Genomic DNA, 22,746 nt, shown 5'->3' with positions numbered 1-22,746 from the left:
GGGCCTCAGCCTGCACCAAGTCCCGCCATCTGCAGGTAGTGCCTGGGCGCCACCTGCCGGCCACTCGCAGAAGCGGCAGCTCCCCAGGCTGGGGACCAAGGGGCTGTGGCTGGTCCAGGGGCCTCCCTGGGTTTGAACCCTGGACACCCCCACTGACGGAGCTGGGGGGTCCTGCTCCTCTCTAAGCATGGATGGGCACAGCCTGCTCTCATGCTACCCTGAGAAGGAAGTGACCGCCCGCGTAGGGGACCGGGCTGGGAGAGTAGCCTGTGCCTGGTAGGGGCAGTGCTCTCACAGGGCAAACAGGCACACAGCGTGATCCAGCCTGGAGCCCTGATGCCCCGCTATTTCCAAATGGATGAAGAGTGAGGGCCTGGATCAGACTCCAGGTCTCAGAAGGCATTGCCCTCTCCACCACCTCCAGCCACCCTAGTCCTGCAGAGAGGGACCCCTGTGAGTCCCCCTGCCCGTGGTGATGGGCCGAAGGGAAGCTGGCCCCACAAGGGACCGGGTGGGGGTTAGGGCGGAGGGACCAGAACCTTCGGAGTCCCAGGACACAGTGCCCTGAGCCTCAGCCTTGCTCCGTGCTGTCCAAAGTACCCAGGAAGAGACCAAGCTCCTGTGGGTTTCCCACTTTCAGCCCCAGTTCAAATCCCCGGGGCCAGGCAGCTGGCCCGCCACCCTGTCAGCCTGGAACACCTGCACCTGTGCCTGCTGCTGCCTGGAGCGTGCTGTGCCATGCTGGCTCTGTGAGGCTCCATGTGGGCGCCTGCGGTGGGGGGAGGATGTGTGCAGCAGCCACTGCCACCCGGACAGGTACAGCAAGTGCAGGCAGCACGGGTGACACAGGTAGCCAGCAGGTACACACATGTGCCTGGGAGGAAGCGCCGAGTCCACTGTGCCCACCGCCTTAGTGCCCCGTATGGGCCACTCCTGGCCACTTCACTTGCCAACAGTCCCAGGAACACAGGGCCAGCCCTGATGGCCACGGAGCAGAACAGCCACCAGGGGCTGGCCTGTCGGGGGGAGCTAGGAATGACCTGCTTCCTGGAGCATGACCTGGGCTATACCAGCCACTCCACGCTGAGGGAGGATGGAGGGACCCCAGGCTTGGGGAACCAGTGCCAGCTTGGCCTGGTGAGGGGACTGCGCAGCCGGGTGGCTAGGAGGCCACCCACATTGACATGCGATGCTTGGGGCCAGGGCCCAGGGAGAGCCGCCAGGTGTGGGCAGTGCTCCTGCTGGGGCGGCTCGCTGGACAGTCTCCTGACCCATATTCTGGGCTAAATCCCACTCCAGCTGTGACTGAGGCATGCAGGAGACACATTTGACCTGCTTGACACACGTGTATGTCCATGACCTCCCACAGCACACACGTGACCTGCCCACATGCGCACAAGACTTCCCAGAACACACATGACCTTCTACATGCACATGTGTAACCCCCACATTCACGCGTGATTTCCCCACACGCATACATGTGACTCCCAGAACACACATGACTTTCCACGTGCTCACACATGACCTCCCCACGTGCATACATGTGACTCCCAGAACACACGTGATCCCCCAGAACACACGCATGGCCTCCTAGAACACACACATGCATGGCCTCCCTAGAATCCGTGCACACATGTGACCTCCCTAGACTGTGTTGGCTCCTGGGAGGAGTGCTTGGGCCCTGAGCCATTGTGACCTCAGGGGTGAGGTCAGGGCCAGCTGGGGCGGGGCAGGGCAATGGGCAGAGACAGGACTGGCCCGCTGAGCAAGACAGAGCCTGCGCCTGTGGCCTGTGCACAGCTCCGCCATGGACAGGCAGCGCCCTGCTTGGCCGCACAGCCACACTTCCTCGAGCCGGACATCCTCAGCCATGTCCCACAACCCCAGGTGGGCCCAAGGGCACCCTATGCCCCACAGGGGGGCCGGCCCCTTGCAGAGGGCATCTGGAAGCAGCCCGGGTGAGCTGAGCCCACTGTGAGGAGGGCTGGGACGAGGTTCCAGGCAGCCGGGCTGGACCCTGACTACGCACAAGCCATGCTGGCTGTTGCTGGGGACAGGAGGTGAGGGTGAGGACAAGCAGTGGACAGACGGACAGGCAGGCCGCCTGCTGCCGCCATGCGCCTGGCCTCGGGTGGGCTGTGTGGAGAGGCCCTGCTGCCTGTACATACAGGAGCTGACAGGGACGAGTGGAGGATGGTCCCTCTCCAGGCTGCCCTGGGCTCCGGGGTCCCCCAGAGAACCAGGCCATCACAGGAGGGGGTTGGAAGCTGCCCTGGCTGGTCCCTGCCTCCATCTCCTCTGACCCTTAGCTCAGGCAGGCACCAGGAAGGGGGCGGCTGTGGCCGCGTTGCCATGGCACCTACCAGCTGTGCCTGGCTATGCCGACCCCGAGGAGGTCATGCCAGTCCCAGTGGCTCTGCCGTCATGCGTGTGTGCACTGCCCCCTGTGCCCACCATAAGAGTGTTTGCATCATTCATCTATTTTTAAAATGCTTTTAGCTGTGGCAGCCCGGGGTCTGGCCATTGTGGGCATGGGGGCAGCAGGCTGCACTGGGCTCACGTGTTATGACTCCTGCTGGGCCCCACGAGTGTCCAGCCTGTCATCACACAGCCACCCACTCTGATGTCGTGTTCAGGCAGGGCCCCACCCCGGCAGCTCTTGGCCATGCCTGCCCTCCAGGCCTCCTAGCCACCCAGCGTCCACTCCACTCACCCCCATGCCCTGCTCGGCTCCCACCCACTGTCCAGCTGTACATCGGCCCACAGCGTCTGGTCCCATGTGGGGCTCACTGCAGCCAATGGGCACAGGGCACCAGACAGACATGCTCAGGGCATGGGTGAAGGCAGGAAGAAATGAGAGGAGCCAGGGGCACAGCCCCAGGAAGGGAGGAGACACTGCCACTGGATCCTGGGATCAAGGAAAGCTCCGGAGCCAAGGTGCCACCGGCATTCACTCACACAGGCACCCTGGCCGCTGAAGCTGTAGGCGGGGATTTGGGGTGCCTGTTCTGGGTTCAGCCCCCACCAGATGCCCTCCTCTGTGGAGGCTCGGGGTCAGGTTCCCTGCTGCCCCGTGCCCACACAGCCTGCAAGGCAGCACTGACAGCCCAGGACGTGGTTCCTGCCACCCGAGTGGGAGACCCAGGTTGAGGTGTCCCAGCTCCTAGCTTCGGCCCTGGCCCAGCCCCAGCTATCGCCGGGCGCGATGGGCACGGTGGGATGGGGGCATTTAGGGAATAAAGCTGCAGATAAGAGCTCTCTCCATCTCTCCCCACTTGAAATGTAAGGACACACACACACACACACACTCACACCCACCCACACACACACACACACACACCATGAACCCTTTCCTTTTGCTTTAGCAGGAAGAGAGCCACAGGCGAGAGGTGGACGAGAGGAACAGAGACGGGTATAGTGAGGCAGGGTGCTGTCGCCACGAGGGAGGGAAGAGAGGGGCTCACACCTGGGACCGGGCTCAGGGTCAGACAGCCACGTGGCATAAGCCAAGGCCTGGGGTGGGGGTGCAGGGGCCCCAAGGGGCAGCAGGTGCTGACCATGATGGACAGTGGGCAAAGCAGGTGGAAGAGAGGGTGAGCCCTACACTACCAGTCTCCATTTTTCCATTAGGATTCCTGCACAGTTAGAGTTGCCACCCAAAGTCGGGCCCCACTGTCACACACGCCTTGTGGGGGTAGTCCCCAGTTGCCCATCCCAAACACAGCTGCCCGGCTTGGCCTTCTGCCAAGTGTGAGAGACGGGCTGCTGCACTCTCTCACCTGACACATGTGGGAGCCGTCCATGGTGCCAAGTCTCTGCTGGGCTTCCATTGTGCCAGGTGGTATTTCGTGGCCTAGTGCTGTGTTTCGTGGCCTAGTGGTGTGTCTCGTGGCCTAGTGGTGTGTTTCATAGCTGAGTGGTGTGTCTCGTGGCTGAGTAGTGTGTCTCGTGGCTGAGTAGTGTTTGGGAAGTTAATGGTGTCTGCAGGTGGAGCAGATTTATTTTGGTGTTCTCACAAGCTCGAGGGCACGTGACTTCTTTCCCTCCAACTTCGACAGCATTTCTGTGGATTTTCATACGAGCGCAAATTGCCAGATTCTTAGCAGGAGAACTGAGCCGTGCGGTCAGTGTGCCCCTAACTTTTAAAGACTTTGACAAGCCGCTTCCCAGTGGCTTGTACTACTTGTAGCTTTCCCAATGGGCTGTTCCTTGCATTCCTGCCAACACATGAGTCCCGGCTGCTCCGTGACCTCCTTGCTGCCTTGCTCAGAGCCATAATCTATTTTCAGTTGGCTGCCATAAATGGAGTGGGCAAGGACTGGGGGATACTTTTTGCATATGTGCACACAAACATTGCCGTACCCTATGCCAGACCGTCTCACCTCGTTTTGCACCTGTGCTGACCTGATGTGTGGTTGTCACTTGCTGGGCTGTCTGCTCCACAGACTCATACTCCTGCCTTGTCCCACTCACTTGAACACCAAGCCTTCCCTTAAATCCTAAAATCGGTTGTAGTCTGGATATCAAGCTCCCTGTTTTGTTCTTCAGAATCATTTTGACCTGGCCTAGTTCCTCTTCCTTCCCATTTACATTTTATTTTTCCTAAAGATTCATGTATTTTTGTGTGAAACACTGATTTTTACAGAGAGGAAGAATAAAGATCTTCTGTCCACTGGTTCACTTCCCAAATGGCCACAACAACCAGAGCTAAGTCAGTGCAAAGCCAGGAACCCGGAACTTCTTCCAGGTCTCCCACTTGGGTGCTAGGTCCCAAGGCTTTGGGTCGTCCTCCACTGCCTTCCCAGGCCACAGGCAGAGAGCTGGATGGGAAGTGGAGCTACAGGAACAAGGGCAAGCAGACATAGGATTAACTTGTTATTCTACCACACCAACCCCTGCAAGTACACGTTAGAAAAGCTTGTTGGTTACTATGGAAAATAATATTCTGTAGGAGTTTGATTGGAATTACACTGGATATTCGGATAAATTGGCAATGTGACAATATTGATTTCCCCCAATTCATGAACATGGTATGCCTTTCTACTTACTAAAACCTTCATTATCTCTTTCTCCAACTTTGTGCAGCTTGTAGTGTGTAGATGAAATCATTTGTTAGATGTGTCCCTAAGGAAGCGATGGCACATAGTGCTACTGTACATAATGTATCTGTTATGTCGGTTCCCACTGTACTGTACCTGGTGTTCTGTTATGTCAGTTCCCACTGTACTGTACCTGGTGTGTCTGTTATGTCGGTTCCCACTGTACTGTACCTGGTGTTCTGTTATGTCGGTTCCCACTGTACTGTACCTGGTGTGTCTGTCATGTCCTAAGCTGTGGCAGGTGTAAGGACAAGCTCGTGACCTCATTCCCAGTCATGTGAGGGACACTGCCTTTCACCGCACAGTTCAGCTGTGGGATTCCTCTAGATGATTGTTGCTGGGTTGAGAAGAAGCTCTTCATTCTTTGGGGCTTTTATGAGTACATCGAGGTTGAGTATTGTCCAGTGTTGTCTTCACCTGTCGGAATATTCATGAAAGGATCTTCTGTTCAGATGGAGAATCACGTTGACTGACTTTCACACCACCAGGGCTCGCCTTGCAGAGTGGGGCATGTCGGTGATGTTGAGCTCATTACAGGATGGCTATCTGGTTTGCCATCCTTAGGTTTCCTATGCTATTCTCTCCCTAGCTTCACGGAGGCCAGAACTTTGCTCCTTACTGAGACAGCCATGAAATTCTATGAGTGTCCCCCGAGCATGCCCTCAGCTGTACCTCGGGGGTGCATTCTGTCTTCATTCCACTCATAATTCTTGACCCATGGTTACTGAGTGTCCTGTTGAACTTCTGCACACTGGGAGATTTTTCTCTTCCTGGAACTGAGTTGTGAGTTAGCTTCGTGCTGGCTCGTCTTCAGTCCCTTCCAGCTTCTTGAGGCTCATGAGTGGCGCTGAGCAGTCTGTCTCGCTGTAGGTACCAGGTGCACATGGGAGGAGTGTGTGTCCTCTGTCACTGACACCACATTAACTGTTGTCGAGCTGTCTGCACCCTCCCTGGCTACCTGTCCCCTGTTGAGGAGGGTACTACAATCTCTCATCTGTCTGTCCTTTCGTTCTATTGTTTCGCTTTAAATACCGTGTAGTATTGTTGCTGGTGCATCAGCAAAGTTCACGTCCTCTCGATACACAACTCCATCACCATGACCAACGCCGCCCTGATCCAACGTGCACTTTTTCAGACATTAACGGTCACTATGGTTTCCTCTGGGTTGATGTCAGCACAGTATATCTTCTCCCATCCTTTAAATTATTGGGTGGTCCAAGCACATTTCTTATAGGCAGCATACATTTGGTCTGACTTTTGTGTTCAGTGGCTGTTACTGTGAGTGAATAGAAAGTGGCTTCAGATCGCCATCGTCTTCTGTTTGTGCTGCCTGTCCGTTTCTCCTGGACCGTGAGCAGTTCTGCTCTGTCTGATGTGTTGCCTTTGGGTTTCATGATGTCTTGCCCCAGGCTCTGTGGTGCACAGTGTCCAGTTCTGTCCACTGCAGTGATGCCATGCCCTTAGGGCCGCATGAGAATCTTACCTGTTTTACATCCATCCCCTGCTCCTCTCCTGTTCTGCTATTGTTGGTATGCATTTTACACCTCCATTTGCTATAAATGCTATCATTGATATTTCCATTTTTATTTATTTTCATTAGAGAAGCAGACAGGTCTTCCACCCATGAGTTCTTTCTCAGCCAGACTGAGCTGGGACAAAGCCAGGAACCTGGAACTCAGCCCAGTGCCCTGGTGGGTGGCAGGGACAAAGTACTTGCCAGCAAGCTGGCTCAGAAGTAGCTGGCTGGGACATGAAGCCAGCACTGACCAAGGAGGCAGGTGCACCCAGTGGCACTTTGAGTGGTGCAACAAATGCCCACTCCTTTCAGCTTTACAAGTAAGAGAAGGACCAAACCAAGGGTTAGGTTAGGGATAGGGTTAGAGTTAGGGTTCGGTTAGGTTTAGGGTCTGTTATGATGATTCAGTTTTCTATATGGGCACTGGTTAGTATTTTGGCTGTCCCACTTCCCATCCAGCTCCCTGCTTGTGACCTGGGAAAACAATGGAGGATGGCCCAAAGCCTTGGGACCCTGCAACCATGTGGGAGATCTGGAAGAAGTTCCTGGCTCCTGGCTTCAGATCAGCTCAGCTCTAGCTGTTGCAGCCATTTGGGAAGTGAATAAGTGGGTGGAAGATCTTCCTCTCTATCTCTGCTTCTCTCTATAAATCTGCCTTTCTAACAAAAATAAAATCTTTGAAAAAAAAAGGTTAGATTAGGTTGAGGCTAGGGTTAGGTTTAGGTTAGGTTAGGGTTATAGTTAGGTTAGGTTTAGCATTGGAGTTAGGGCTTGGTTAGGGTTAAGAATTAGAGTTAGGTAAGGGTTATGGGTGGGTCATTATTAGGATTAGGCTTAGGTTAGAATTAGGGTTAGGGTTAGCCTTAGGTTTGGGGTTGAGTTAGGGTTAGATTTAGGTTATGGTTGTGTACATTAGAGTTATGGTAATGTTAGAGTTAGGGTAACAATAGTTTTAGGTTAGCGTTTTAAGGTTAGGTTAATGTAGTGTTACCCTTAGGCTAGGTGTTCGTTAAGTTTTAGGCTTAAGGTTAGGGTAGGGTTAAATTAGGCTTGGGTTAAGGTTAGGGTGAAGTTGGGCTTAGGTGATGTTTGGGTTACAGTCTTGGTCGGCCTGGGTTGGTTTCCTGTCTGCCTTCATTGGCCACTCAGCGCTCTTCCTCCTCTCGCCTGCCGCTTTCCCTCTGCCCAACATGCTTCCTCCAACGTGCTTTGTATGTAATGTGGTTCCTGGTGGGAAATTCTAGGTGTTTATAATTTAACAAGTGTTTATTTCACCTTCACTTTCTAAACATGTTTTCCCTGAGAGTGGAATTCCTCAGTGACAGGTTTGTGTGTGTGTGTGTGTGTGTGTGTGTGTGTGTGTGTGCACGTTTTAAAGATTCATTTATTGAAAGGTAGAATTAGAGAAAAACTTCTTCCATCTGAAACAGTCGCAGTGGCTGGAGCTGGGCAGGTCCAAAGCCAGGAGCCAGGAGCTTCTTCTGGGTCTCCTGTGTGGGCGCGGGGCCCGAGCAGCATCCTCTGCTGCTTCCCCACGTGCACTAGCAGGGAATGGAAGTGGAGCCACCTGTTCCATGGTAGCACAAGTGAGTGGATCTGATGACAGGAGGCATGAGCAATGCTGCACTTGACTCATCAGCTAGGGGTCCACTTCCTCCCCGCAGCTCCCCTCAACCCACCCAGAGACCCTACTGGTGCAGGCAGCCTCCCGTGGCATCCTGGGGAGCTGGCTGCCCCCTAGGCTAGAACTGACACTGAAGGCCTTCCACAGTCCACACGCAGACACATCCTGAAGGTGCCCTGGAGGCCTTGGCTGCCACCTGCCTCCCAGAGTCCAGCCATCACTGAGTAGATGGATACACCCAGCCTGACCTGCACTCCTAGCATCCATGTCCTTGGTTGCTCACAAGGGCACCCCAGGCTGACCCCCAGGCCCTTTGTGTTTCAGAATCCTCCCCCTTATCTCGGCCTCTGAGAGGGTGCCCTCACCCCAGGAGCTTGCCCACAAGCACAGGCAAAAACACCCTGACACCATCCTGCTGCACAAGTCGGAGAGCAGCCAGGCCGCACTGGTGCCCCAGGAGCACGGGATGTTCATGGAAGAGGCCTACAATGCCGGTGAGTCCGGCCCACGTGGATGCAGGAATGGGCAGGTCCCCGGGGACCAGGCCCCTCCACCTAAGCAGTCCCCACACAGGACCTGGGGAGCGAGAGTCAAGGAGGACACCTGGTAGAACCTCCAATGGACAGCCCCACTTACCCCCCCGCCTCTCCACGCCTCCAGCCAGAGTCCAGAAAGCACCTTCTCCCACCAACCCTGCCCTTCACACCATGAAACCTGTAGCCTGCCCTCAGTATGCTTCCCCCCTTAGAGACACTGTAGGATGTTGGAAAGAAAGGTGGAAGATCAGGTGATGACTGGACACAGGAATAGAGGGGCTGGTGCCTGAGTTTATGAATAGATGGGTGGGTGGATGGATGAGTAGCTATAGTTAGATGGATTAAGGGAGGGAGAAAGGGAAGGAGAGAAAAAGGGAAGGATGGACTGTGAATTTATGAATATATGGGTGGGGTAAGTGGGTAGTTGGATAGAGAGATGGGCAGATTATGGATGGGTGAATAAGCAGGTGTATGGGTGGGTGGGTGGGTGGATAGATGGATGGTTGGATGGTTGGTTGGGTGGGTGGGGGTAGATGATGGATGGATGAATGGATGGATGGATGGATGGATGGATGGATGGATGGATGGATGGATGAATAGATAGATGGATGGGTGGACGGACGAATGGACGGGTGGTTGGTTGGGTGGGTAAGTGGGTGGTTTGATGGTTGGGTGGGTGGATGGGTGGGTGGATGGGTGGATGGATGGATGGTGTTTGGGTGGGTGGATGGGTGGGTGGATGGATGGGTGGATAGGTGGGTGGATGGGTGGATGGGTGGGTGGATGGGTGGATGGGTGGATGGTTGGGTGGGTGTTTGGGTGGGTGGATGGGTGGGTGGATGGGTGGATGGGTGGATGGTTGGGTGGGTGTTTGGGTGGGTGGATGGGTGGGTGGATGGATGGGTGGATGGGTGGGTGGATGGGTGGATGGATGGGTGGATGGGTGGATGGGTGGATGGTTGGGTGGGTGTTTGGGTGGGTGTATGGGTGGGTGGATGGATGGGTGGATGGGTGGGTGGATGGGTGGTTTGTGTATGAATTTATGAAGACATGAGTGAGTGAGTAGATAAATGAGCAGAGGGAGGGTGGTAAATGAATGGATGGGTGGCTTGATATATGAAGTTATGAATAGATGAGTGGGTGAGTGAGCAAGTGGGTAGATGGAAAGATGAATACATTCACTAAGAGGTAGATAGTTGGGGGCAGGTGGGTAAACGAATGAAAAATGAGGGACAAACAGGGAAGATGCGTTGATGGATATACACATGGATGGATGTATGCACAGGTGGACAGATGGGTGGACAACTGATGAGCGACTGAATGGACACATGACAAAGGAAGCTAGGTCAGTGATAGTGGGGAATGGAGACAGGTGAGTGAAGAAGTGCAGGCCTGCTCGGGTCCTGCCTGGACACCAGATGAACACTGCACAGCCATGAGATTCTGGGTGTCCCTGGGTGCCCACTTCCTCAATTCTCACTTCCAGCTCACAGCGTCACTCCTCCCAGCCCTGCTGCTTCTGTGTGACCTTCCCTAGCCCAGCCACCCTCTCGCCCTTCTCGCCCGCTGCAGCCATCTGCTTCAAGATGCTGCGGGATGTGAATACCTCAGACTCTGTCCACCTCCACAACATCATCAAGAAGATCACGACCATGGCCCACATGTCTCCCAACTTGGTGGTGGAAACCATCCACAGCTACTTCAGAGACAATCCAGAGGTGAGAGCAGCTCAGAGCAGGCACCCAAGGGGGCTCCATCCTGAGTACTACAGGAGGCAGCAGCACCGCCAGTGACAGAGGAAAGTAGCTCACCATACACAGCCCACCTTTTGCACGCTCTCCTGACGTAGGCTCCAGGACCCTCCCCAGTGAGGACGCTTAAGGCTTGGGGAGGGGAAGGAATTTGCCAGCAGTCACAGAGTCAGTAAGAGGCAAACAGATGGGCAGACAGACAGACGGGTGGGTCGTTGGGTGGGTGGGTGGGTGGATGTGTGGGCAAAGACCTAAGCAGGAATTAATGTTCTGTCAAGTCCTGTGCAGCCCCCTGAGGCCTGGGAAGGTTTTGGTCCTCACAGCAGCGGTAGCACCTGGGCACACAGGACGTGCTCTGCTAGTGAAGACACCCCAGATCCTTTTCCTGCATGGCATCCTTGCGCACCCTACCTTCTGCGCTCCCAAAGACACACCCCCATAGCCTGCCTGGCCCAGCCCTGAGCCCCTGCCCTTGTGCGGCCTGCAGATCTCCGCCCGGCACACATTCCGGCTGTTCCAGGTGCTAGAGGCTGTCATCGCAGCCAGCGACTCCCTAGAGGAGACCTGGGAGAAGACCTTCACGCAGCTGGCCCTGGAGAACATGACCAAGAACACGGTGGGTCCCCTGCCCCTTCAGGGGGTACATGTAGTGGCCACCGGGGACCCATGGAGGCTCTGGATGTGTGCTGAGTTCCGTGGTTTAGCCTGGGACTTGTGTCCACTCCTATGTCCTAACCACCACCCCCCAGGAAAGCAATGCCACGCACTCAGAGGAGGCAGACGAGGCTGCTCAAAGGACCCTGTGGGGGTGGCTTCCCCAGAAGCACCCCCGCTGCACCCCATCCCAGCCCCTGGGAGATCTGCTGTGGGTGTGGCCTGGTCCCCAGGCTGCACCCAGTCTTGGATGCCCATCTATGTGTCCCTGAAAAAGACCAACAGGGTCCCACCCAGCCATCCCCAGCCTGCAATTCCTGGAGCCACCCCAGCCCAGGCCAGAGTCTGGCAGCCCCCAGGCCTTAAACTCACTGTGCCTTGACAGGCTGTGGCCAGAGAACAGGAACCATCTCACCCAGGCTGGGAAGACCTGAGGTCTCCAGCCTCTGGCCAGATAACGGGGTCACAGCAGTGGGAGTGGAGCTCGGCACTTGTCCTCCATTCCCTCTCGGGTCTGGGTCAGTTGTGGGTGATGTGGGTGCCACAGGCCAGGAAGAGCAGGAAGCGACCAGGGTGCCCTCACTCCCCGAGGCCACCAGAGGCTGCACCTGCTTTGCACTGGGTGGAGACACGGAGTCACACCTGGAACGCCAAGAGTGGAAGCAGCAGCAGCTGAGCTCCACACTGGAGCCAGGCTCCCAGCTGCAACACACGTGCGTGTGAGGACGCCCTGGCACACTCGGGGGCTCAGCCAGGGCCCGGGCTGGGGTGCCGGGTCCTCAGACAGAAACATGGCTCCAGCTCTTCCCCCTGAGGATAGGAATGAAAGGCAGGGCACAGTCACTGGGCCAACCCAAGCATGGGCTCCAAGGCAGCCCAGGGCAGGGGCGGACAGGGCAAGGATGTGGCAGGTGCAGAGGGCCAAGGCAGACGTCTCAGAGCTGCAGAAGGACCAGTCTTCCATCTGTGAAATGGGCGGGTGACGGAGGCTGTACTCAGGGGAACATGTTGCGCCTGGACCTGCCGTCTCACCCGCAGGATCTGGAGGACGCGTACCAGGATGCGGCCAGCAATGTGCTGGTGGCCATCTGCAAGCACTCGTGGCAGGCGGTGGTCCAGCTTCTGGAGACACAGCTCCTGACCGGCGTCTTCCCGCACCGCAGCGTCCTCTACGTCATGGGCATGCTGTCCTCCGCCGGTGCGTCCTGCCGCAGCCAGCCTAGGCACAGCTCTGGGAACAGTGGGGCAGTGGGGCACAGGCTGCCGCCCAGGACCACCTCTCTCAACTGCCCCAGCCCAGCTCTGACGGCTGTGTCAAGACAGGGGCAGTATGGGCGGGGAGACAGCTCAGGATGGGCAAGACTGCCATGCCAGCCTGGCCATGTGCCACAGGCAGCCACACTCAGCTGGCTGGGGAGGAGGGGCCAGCAGCTGCCGGCCCTCTCTGTTCCCTCACCCACCTGTGCATGGCTGTATGGGCTACCCTGGGCACCAGGAAAGGGTGTGGCCATCCCAGAGGGCTTCCTGGGGGAGGCAGCCAGCTGCCTCAGAACCTTAGATAGCAGGAGCTTGTAGGAAATGTAGGGTGGACCTCCAGACCCATGTGCCTTGTGGCCCCCCCATCCGGGTTGGCAGTCTGGGTGTGAGGGTCCCCCTGCAGTGAGGGCATCAGGCCACACATCTGCACCCCAGTCCGGGCTATTGCTAAAGTAGCCCCTCTCTCCAAGGTAGGATTTCCACATTTGTAGATAGCTCTCCAGTCTCCCAGGCCTGACTGAGGGACCCGCCCCCACCAGAGGCCACACAGTGCCAGGCCCAGCTCCTGCAGCTTCCCCACAGGCCAGGGTCCCAGTGCAGGAGAGGCCCCTGACACCCACCTCTGTGCCTGCAGAGGGACTGTTCACCCAGGAGGACAAGGCCTGCTGGGAAGAGAAGCTGACCCAGGTATCAGCCTGCAAGGAAGGGGAGGGGAGGGGAGGAACAGGGAGAGGGAGGGAGGGAGGGGAGGGGAGGAGGGAGGATAGAGGGGGAGGGGAGAGGAAGCACAGAGGGGGGAGGCACAGGGAGAGTGAGGGGAGGGGAGGCATAGGGAGGGGATCTCTCCACAGTGCGGCCAGCCCACATGCTAGGAGGGGACAGGATTGGGCCACAGGGCTGGTCAGCAGAGGTCACCAGGCAGCTGGCCACTGCAGTCCATGCCGGCTGAGCTTACTGTCCACCAGGGAGGTGCAAACCAGAACAAGCAAAGACATAGTGGGCCCCTGCACCCGCATGGGGGACTAAGAAGCTCCTGGCTCCTGGTTTCGGACCAGCCTAGCTGTGGCCATTGCAGCCGTTTGGGGAATGAACCAGCAGATGGAAGATCTTTCTCTCTCTCCTTCTCTCTCCGTAACTGTGACTTTCGAGGGGGGCGGGGGGAAGGATCTTTTTTGAAAGCCACGAGTTGCAAACAGAAGGCTGCTAGATACGAAGACGCGATCACAGGAGGAGGCTGTCCACAGACGCGTCGTGGGTGGAATCTGCGGTCCCGAGCAAAGCTGCATAAGCAGAGGGAAACTTGCAGGTTCAAGTTCGAGGTGCAAATTTGGAAATTCCGAGGAACCTAGAATTGCCGGAACAGACACAGCAAAGGACAGAGTTGTGAGAAATGCCAGTGGACACAGCGTCAGCGCGGGTCACGCAGCCGAGGGCCGGGGCAGCCGAGAGCAGAGCAGGAAGCTAGCTGCACATACGCACGCAGGCGGCCTGCAGGTGGCACGGGAGGTTCCAGAAAGGTCAGGGTGCTGACAGACGCCGTGAATCACACACTCAAGACCCTCCCCGAGAGCTTAACGCTTCGTTCTGAAGGGGCAGTGGGTGCCCCCGCCATGAGCACGCCGGGAACTTCCGGGCGGGGCCTGCAAGGTGCGTCTCCACAAGCTGTGCAGAACCTCAAGCTCCGGCCTCTCCCGCTCACATCCAGCAGTGCCCAGGGAGGCTGCGCCAGATGTGTTGTGAGTCTGAGCCATGGAGCTTCAGTGTCATGAGCAACCTCAGGGCACACGTGTGGGGGAGAGGGCAGGCTGTGCACACTCCTACAGCCCGGGGTGCCCACCGGGCCTGCTGCACCGCTCTCCCCCACGGAGCAGGCCGTTTTCATTCTGCCATCGCCCAGTTCACCGCCGTAGGCCTGCAGGCCCGCCCCGCAGCTCATCCGTCTGTCCTGGCCAACGCACTCTGTCACTGGCTCCTGGCCCCTTGCTGTACAACTATTTGCCTCCTCATGGGTCATCCGGAGTTAGGCTCACTCCTCAGAGGAGTGTCCCTAGCCCAGAAGAAGCTTGGAGTTAGAAATCTTGCAACAGAGACTGGTACCGTGGTGTACCGTGTTAAACCTCTCGCTGTAGCAGCAGCAGCATCTCACAGGAGCACCACATCGAATCCCAGTCACCCCACTTCCCATCCAGCTCCCTGCCTGTGGCCTGGGAAAGCAGTGGAGGTTGGCTCAAAGCCTTGGGAATCTGCGCCCATGTGGGAGGCCCAGCTTCAGACAATTCAGCACTGGCTGTTGTGGCCATCTGGGGAAGAAACCAGTGGGTGGAAGATATCTCCGTGTGTGTGTGTGTGTGTGTGTGTGTGTGTGTGTGTGGTGTGTGTGTAACTGCCTTGGTTTAAATAATAATTCTTCAGAGAAAACCTTAGAGCAGGTGAATCCTGAACCCAGAACTGCTGACAGCGAGCCCTCCTGATCAGAGCTCCCAGGTTCTCATGCATTGTTCATCCCGTGCCTTCAAACGCACAAATAAGGAAGGCAGCATCACCACGCAGGGGAGGGGCCATGCCCACCCTCCTGGCCCCCAGCTGTAGGCAGCACCGGGTCTGGGACCCCTCAGCGGTGCTGAGGATGCAAGTCTGCAGCCCAGGACTCCGCAGTGCCCTCCCTGAGGGCCGCCAAACTGGGTCCCGTGGCTCTGAGACAGTGATGCAATTCAGGGGTGGGGCAGGGACACAGCTCCCAAGGCTATTAGCACAGCCTCCAACCCTGCCCGCCCCTACTGCCGACAGATGGCCGTCAAGTCTGTGTCATTCCTGAACTCTGAAGTGTGGTGCAAGGAGCTGCTGTGGGCGCTGACCAAGCCCAGCTGGACCCAGCAGGAGCAGAGCCCAGAGAAGGTGGGCACCCCTCACGCAGGCCCCAGGCCCTGACTATGCAAGGGCCAGGGGCCCAGGGACAGGAGCCCGCGCCTGCAGGTCTGACAGAGCGGAGCACCAGGGCAGCTCCCAGGAGCTCTGGGACCCCCAGGGGGCATAATCAGGGGAGGCTGCCCAGGGGAGGACAGTCGGGACACGCTGCTGCCACCCTCTGCCAGGCCTTCCTGTTCACCTACTACGGGCTGATCCTCCAGGCTGAGGAGAACAGCGTCAAGGTCAGGACACACCTGCAGGCCCTCCTGGAGACCTCGCATCAGTGGCCCAAGCAGAGGGAGGTGAGGATGTGGCCCAGGACTGGCCAGCCCCAAGGAGGCCAGGTACTCACAGACCGACCATGGCCCTGCTCACACCTGACCCTGACCCTGCTCACACCTGACCCTGCTCACACCTGACCCTGCTCACATCTGACCCTGACCATGCTCACACTCTGATCCTGCTCACACCTGACCCTGCTCACACCTGACTCTGCTCACACTCTGACCCTGGCCCTGCTCACACCTGACCCTGACCATGCTCACACTCTGATCCTGCTCACACCTGACCCTGCTCACACCTGACTCTGCTCACACTCTGACCCTGGCCCTGCTCACACCTGACCCTGACCATGCTCACACTCTGATCCTGCTCACACCTGACCCTGCTCACACCTGACTCTGCTCACACTCTGACCCTGGCCCTGCTCACACCTGACCCTGCTCACACCTGACTCTGCTCACACCTGACTCTGCTCACACTCTGACCCTGGCCCTGCTCACACCTGACCCTGCTGACCCTGTTCACACCGTAACTCTGACCCTGAGCAGGGACATCTGAAGCCACATCTGGGCTCAGGATGAGGCCCTCCTTCAGGTGAGGTCTGCCTGTGACCCAGGACCGCATGTTCAGCGGCTCTGCCGTCCCTCTCCCGCACAGGGCATGGCGCTCACTGTGGGGCTGGCCGCTGCCCGGCACCTGGATGACGTCTGGGCCGTCCTGGACCAGTTCGGCCGCAGCAAGCGCGTCAGGTGGTGCCTCCACCTCTTCTCTGTGAAGGTGGGGGGCTCCGGGAGCCCCAGTCCCCCAATGGGCAGGGCCTCTGCGCGGGGACCCCGTATCCCACCCCTTGGACCTGCACTTTCTCCTCCTGGCTGCTGGCATGGCACTTGCCACTGTGCCCCGGGCCAGTGCCACCTTCTCAGCAGCCCTGTGGGGAGGGGGCTCTGTGTGCCCGAAGCCACTCCCGCATGGAGCACTTGGGGAGTGGGCGCCAGCACTGCCCCCAGGAGTGGGGGGGAGGCACTGCCAACAGGTGCCCAGCTCTCAAAGAGCCCATCCCACTGCCCACTGAGGAGCACCTACTGGTCTGGGCTGCCTCTCTGCCCCTCTCCTACCACAGGGCCAGACCCCGGGCGACCTGCGCTGGAAGTGGGCCGGCAGCACGATCCTGCTTGCGTACGGGCAGGTGGCCGCCAAGGCCAAGGCCTACATCCTGCCCTGGGTGGACAACATCCTCTCCCGGATGATCTTCTACTTCCAGCACAGCTCCTGGGTACGGGGTCACACACCCACAGAGCGGTCCTGACAATTCTAGAACCTCCCATGCCCACCCAGCTCATCCCAGCCTCACTTGGGGGTGCCAGGGGACGGAGCCAGGGGACGGAGCCAGGCCTGACCACACCTTCCCACCCTGCACTGCCCTGCCGTGGCAGCACGGCCTTCCCCCTCGCAGTGACGGCCGCGTGCTCTGGCTCCCTCCCCGCCCCGTGCAGGACGAGACCCTGAGGCAGAGCTTCCTCACAGCCACCCTGACACTAGTGGGGGCCATCAGCCGGACCGAGGGCGCCCACAGCTACGAGTTCTCACAGACCTCGGAGCTCATCGAGTGTCTCAAGGTGCCAGCCGGGGCCACCCAGGGCCGGGGCAGCTCTGGGACTCTCGCACCCCGACAACACAGGGCCTCACAGGATGGCACGGGGTGTCACGGGCACGCTGCCCTGGCCATCTCTAAGGCCAGCCCCGTCCAGTGTGTCTCCCCTGTCCTGGCCTGGCTCAGCCGCTCCCCACCATGGTCCAGGCTTCCCGGGCCTACCTGAGTGACAGGCAGGCGGGCCTGGTCCCGCAGGTGCTGATGGAGAAGGAGCCTCCGGATGTGTTGAGCACGCCAAGCCGCTGGCAGACCCTGCACCTCCTTGCCAGCCTCTGGTGGGTACCCCGCCCCTCGCAAGGGGGGCCGGAAGCAGGTCCAGCAGGTGCAGCCAGTTGCCAGGGCCGGCAGCCTCCCTCCACCCCATCGTGCCTGCACTCAGGACTAACCCCCACGACAAGAGAGGAAGGCCAGGGGCTCAGGGATGCTGGGACCCAGGTCAGCTGTTCCCTGGGCACACGCAGGGCCACATGTGGCACCTAGAAAGAGGAGGCTGGGGTACTATAGGTGCCTGCTGCCTGCCTGCATCAGGGCCGGTGTGGCAAGCAGGTGTACTGGGGTCAAGCAGCCTCACTCAGGCACTGGTGTCGGTGGGTCCGCCCAGCGTTGGGGTCAGGGAGGTGGGCGCAGGCAGGCGTGGGGACAGGTCAGGAAGGCCACTCAAAGCCAGGGACTGAGTGGATGGAGCTGGACGGAAAGCCGCACGGTCAGCCGGGTGGAGGCAGAACCCAGAACCAGGTACCACTGTTTGGTCTCCTGGCCAAGCCCACCTGCCCCACAGCAAGCTGAGGCCATCCATGGGCCTGGACAGGAAGTCGCAGCTCCTCACCACCTGCCTCCAGGGCGTGTTCGCGTTGCCGCCCCTTGACACCCTGCAGAAGCATTCCTGCCTGTTCCTGGACCCGCCCGACATTCAGGTGTGGTAGGCCCAGCTCAGCTCGGGATGGGGACCAGGAGGCCTCTGCTGGGAGTGGGGGAGGAGCAGGCCAGATGGACGAGGGCCCTGACCACCCCCTGCCCCACATACACGCTCCTGGCCCAGTCCCTCCCTAACTTCTGCATGCCCACCTGTAAAACGTGTGTTGTGCCAGAGCCAGGGACATAAACCTAGAGTGGTGGAAGGCAGATCCAGGGTGTGTGCGGCTGTGGCGTGCAGGGCCCTTGGCAAGGACAGCCCTTCCCCCCAGCAGGCAAGGCTGCCAGCCTTGAGTGGGGTCCTGCACGTTCTTCCCAAATTCCAGGGCAGCCCAAAGAAATGCCATGCCTGCTTCTGTGAGTTCCCACTCCACAGAAAGGTCCCTCAGGCGGGCGCAGTGTGTCCAGCTCATTCACACTGTCACCCCAGAGGAGCTGAGGAAGGCGCTCCAGAACTGTTCTGGGACCCCTGAGACACACACACACACACACACTGTTCTGGGACCCCCAGGACACACACACACACACACACACACACACACACACACACACACACACACACACACTCTTTCCCCATCCCGAAAAGCCGGCCAATGCTTGCAGCCACCACCAGAGGGCATGGCGGCCCCACACATCTGCTACCTGCCAAGCGCCAGCCGGGCGGGTCCCACCTTCCCAGGGGGCGCCCGTACTTGGCACCCCACTGCATCCCCGGCCCTACTGGTGTCCAGAGAGCCTTGGCAGGTTGCTAAGAGCAGGGAGTTCTGGGCCAGGGCTCCTGCGCTGCACCTACATGGGACCCCTGGGAGCCTGGGTCCTCCCCCATCCCCCATGCCAGCCCAGCTGGGGTCTAGAAGCGCCCTCCCAGGCTAGGCTGCCCACAGTGCCCTGACCTCTGTCCTGTACTCAGACCCTGTACAGCCGCACCACCGAAGCGCTGGACACCATGCTGCAGAGCTTTCTGCTGCAGAGCCCCTCGGCCAACGAGCTGTACTTCCTGCTGTCGGTGAGAGCCGGAGGCACCTTCCCCCTGGTCCACAGTGGGACCTCCCCAGGAGAGAGAGGGGCAGCCGGGGCGGGGGGCTGGCCGTGGACTCCACTCCAGGGGCCCCACAGCCACTGTCCCCACCCTTCCCGCCTCAAAGGACAGGGCAGGGTCTGCCAGTCCCAGCAGGGAGGTCTGAGGGAGCACTATGGCCAACTCTGGGGGGCCAACTGGGTCACGTCGGACAGTGCAGGTCAGGACACTGAGCCTCAGGCATCCCGAGGGGCCCTGCGCTGCAGGGGCCGAGCCCCACACCAGAACAAGAAGGAGCTCTCCGGGACGACGTGGTGTGACCGAGTGTGGTGGTTGGGGCCTGTTGACGGACTGGAAGGACCTTACAAGGGTGGGTGCGGGGCTAGCTAGTGGCCTCAGGGCTGTCCCAGCTCCTGCCCCCTGCCCACAGCACCTGTACGTGTGGCTGATGTCAGAGAAAGCCCATGAGCGGCAGCGGGCAGTGCACAGCTGCGTGGTCCTCCTGCAGTTCTTGAACCACAAGCTTGCCCTGGATGTAAGTGCGGGCCCTGGTCTGTGCCCCACACTCCCTCTCCTGTCCCAGTTTCCCTGCGCCCAGCCACAGCTGTCTCCTCCTAGGGGCCTGGAGGACCAAAGGGATTTCAGCCTGAAGCCTGGCACGGCGCCCAAGCTGCTGGCGGCAGGCAGTGAGGGTGTGGGGCAGCAGAGACCCCTGTCCGGAGGCTGCTGGGAAAGCAGCTCCCAAGGGACCAGGCTGGCCAGGTGTACACCAAGTCCAGTTCCACCCCAAGGGCAAGGAGCAGGCCAAGGATCTTGGTGAATGCTGTGTCTGACCCTCCCAGGAGTCCCCACAGGCATACCCTGGAGCAGGCAGAGGGCCCACTGGGTGCACCCTACCAACACTGTTACATCCGACACCCTCTCACCACAGCCCAAGGAGGACTTGAAGCGTGTCGGGCAGCTGGTGGGCATGCTGGGCATTCTGTGCCAGGACCCCGATGAGGCCACTCGGGCCTGCAGCCTGCAAGGCCTGGGCTACCTCTACCAACTTCTGATGCGCCACAAAAGTGAGCCTGTCCCTGACCTCCACCTTGCCTAGCCCTCCTCCAAGGGTCCCACCCCGAACCCTAAACCAACAGACTAGAACAGCAGACCTGACCCCTGCTCTGTACCCTCCTAGAGGCTGAGCCCACCCCAGCCCTGCCCTGGTTCCCGGCCAGAGAAGCCTCGCAGGTCGCAGCCCAGACCCCCAAGGCGCTCTCCCAGCGTGATGTGCATGGGGCCACCCTCTGGAGCAGCGGAGACCAGAGGACCACCTCGCCAGTGCCCCCGGAGTTCATCCCCCAGGGCATCAAGGTCAGCCCCTAGAATCGGGGCAAGTCCAGTCAACGTGCCCGCCTCCCATGGGGCCAACACCCCTGACACCTGCTGGATGAGTGATGTTGTAAATCCACTAGGACAGTTGGCATCCCCACCCACTCCCACTGCATCCTGCCCCAATCCTGTCGGTCCCTGAGGATGACAGAGATGGGTTAGTGAGACTCTGGCCCTGTGGCGGGGCGCTGGTTACCCCTGTGAGCTGGGGCTGTCACCAGGGCCCAGTCCGGCCTTCCTTGACCATCCCCGAAGTCAGAGCAGAGATAGAACCAGATGACAGTGACGAGGTGTGGGTCCACAGCTACCATGCTGCCCAGCGAGTGTGTGCCAGCCCCAGGTCTCGGCAGCAACTGCTGAGGCCCACAGCAGTTTAGTGCCAAAAACTCACACATCACTTGTTGGAGTCAAGAAGCTGGCATGGCTGCAGCTCGGGGAGGGGAGGGTCGGAGGGAGGCTACAGTGAAGGAGCCTCGATGAGGAGTGAGGTACCAATAGCCTTCTCCCTCTGTGTGGGTAGGAGGCTCTGGCTTACCCTGGACAGAGGGGAGATGAAGGGCGGGTCTGCCAGTCACTGGTAGCAGGGCTAGCCAGCTGCCACTGGGGCACAACGCTTGACTCTCGGGCCTGGGGCCTGGCCCCAACTTTGTCCCTAACTCCTCAAGTTGTCCCTAGGCTAGCCCACCCTTCCCATCCCAGGGTATGCTGATCATCGACTGTGGAACACGGGGCCAGCCAGGGGCCCCGGGAAAGTGAGCACAGGAGACTCAGGAGACAGGTGCCAGGCACGGGAACCTCAGTAAACGGCCTTTCCGCCCCAGCCACAGGACATGATGCAACACCTCACAGTGGGGGAGCTGACGGACCTCGCCTGGACAGCCATTGACAACCTGGGCGCACCCAGACCTGCCCATGCGCAGGCTGCTGCCGAGATCCTGCGCACACTCATGAAGGAGCATGGTGCCAAGCTGAAGCAGGTGAGGGGCCAGATGCACTACGGTGGTGATGGTGGTTGTGGTGAAAGTGGTGGTGATGGTGATGGTGATGGTGGTGATGGTGGTGGTGGTTGTGGTGATAGTGGTGGTGATGGTGATGGTGGTAATGGTGGTGGTGGTTGTGGTGATAGTGGTGGTGATGGTGATGGTGGTGATGGTGGTGGTGGTTGTGGTGATAGTGGTGGTGATAGTGATGGTGGTGATAGTGGTGGTGATGGTGATGGTGGTGATGGTGGTGATGGTGAGAGTGGTGGTGATAGTGATGGTGGTGATGGTGGTGGTGGTGATGGTGGTTGTGGTGATAGTGGTGGTGATAGTGATGGTGGTGATAGTGGTGGTGATGGTGATGGTGGTGATGGTGGTGATGGTGAGAGTGGTGGTGATAGTGATGGTGGTGATGGTGGTGGTGGTGATGGTGGTTGTGGTGATAGTGGTGGTGATGGTGATGGTGGTGATAGTGATGGTGGTGATGGTGATGGTGGTTGTGGTGAGAGTGGTGGTGATAGTGATGGTGGTGATAGTGATGGTGGTGGTGGTTGTGGTGATAGTGGTGGTGATGGTGATGACGGTGGTTGTGATGGGGATAAAGGTAAAGTTTGTGCCGGCCATGCCTCCCCATCAGACTCCTGGGAACAGGACCATCTCGGAAGGGGCTCCACGTCCCTCAGGCCCTCCCTCTACCTCTGGGCTCCCTGGGCAGGCCTCCCCACTCAGACCTCTCCCTCCCCGTGCAGGTGGCCAACATGGGCCGGGCCATCTACCTGCGCCTTTACTCTGTCCATGCCTCCCGAGCCAAGGAGACAGCACTGCAGGCAGTCACCCTGCTGGCCAGGAGCCACACACCCGACCTGGTGGATGCCTTCCTGGACTTCTCCCGGCCACTGGACAGGTACCCTGCAGCCCCTACCCCTGTGGGTGCCCCCGTCCCTGTCATGGGGCCGGGAGCAGGAGCGGCTGCACACCTGTGACATGCCGCACATTTCCTGGGCCGGATGCTGGAAGCTGTCTGGCAGAAAGGGCCCGGATAGTGGAGGCCTTGGCATAACCCTTGCTCTTCCTGCTCTTGCAAGGAACCTCCCGAAGCATGCGGGTCAGGTTCTCATACCTTCTCCTGGTCACCCGTCTCTCAAATCCCAGCTGGGAGTCCAAGTCCGGTCCCAGGCCTGGGTC

The 22,746-nt window shown here is 59.1% G+C and overlaps 1 protein-coding gene across 1 annotated transcript in view; it reads left to right on the top strand.

Annotated features, from left to right (window-relative positions):
* The first annotated feature begins 981 nt into the window (after positions 1-981).
* The window catches only part of LOC121161903 (maestro heat-like repeat family member 5), a 31,815-nt gene continuing 10,050 nt past the window's right edge, over positions 982-22,746 (top strand). The window contains exons 1-20 of the mRNA XM_040988573.1: positions 982-1,137; positions 1,816-1,958; positions 8,564-8,733; positions 10,348-10,493; positions 11,014-11,142; positions 12,219-12,378; positions 13,072-13,124; positions 15,225-15,332; positions 15,530-15,646; positions 16,284-16,403; positions 16,753-16,899; positions 17,120-17,242; positions 17,473-17,552; positions 18,056-18,191; positions 19,100-19,195; positions 19,638-19,742; positions 20,139-20,274; positions 20,388-20,563; positions 21,403-21,558; positions 22,311-22,465. Of these exons, the coding sequence (XP_040844507.1) occupies positions 982-1,137; positions 1,816-1,958; positions 8,564-8,733; positions 10,348-10,493; positions 11,014-11,142; positions 12,219-12,378; positions 13,072-13,124; positions 15,225-15,332; positions 15,530-15,646; positions 16,284-16,403; positions 16,753-16,899; positions 17,120-17,242; positions 17,473-17,552; positions 18,056-18,191; positions 19,100-19,195; positions 19,638-19,742; positions 20,139-20,274; positions 20,388-20,563; positions 21,403-21,558; positions 22,311-22,465 (2,612 nt within the window). The remainder of the gene's footprint in view (positions 1,138-1,815; positions 1,959-8,563; positions 8,734-10,347; positions 10,494-11,013; positions 11,143-12,218; positions 12,379-13,071; positions 13,125-15,224; positions 15,333-15,529; positions 15,647-16,283; positions 16,404-16,752; positions 16,900-17,119; positions 17,243-17,472; positions 17,553-18,055; positions 18,192-19,099; positions 19,196-19,637; positions 19,743-20,138; positions 20,275-20,387; positions 20,564-21,402; positions 21,559-22,310; positions 22,466-22,746) is intronic.

The sequence above is a fragment of the Ochotona curzoniae genome, unplaced genomic scaffold, assembly GCF_017591425.1.
Source record: "Ochotona curzoniae isolate NIBS_2020 unplaced genomic scaffold, NIBS_Ocur_1.0 contig_4917, whole genome shotgun sequence".
Lineage (NCBI taxonomy): Eukaryota > Metazoa > Chordata > Mammalia > Lagomorpha > Ochotonidae > Ochotona > Ochotona curzoniae.
This window is presented reverse-complemented; position numbering and strand designations above follow the sequence as displayed.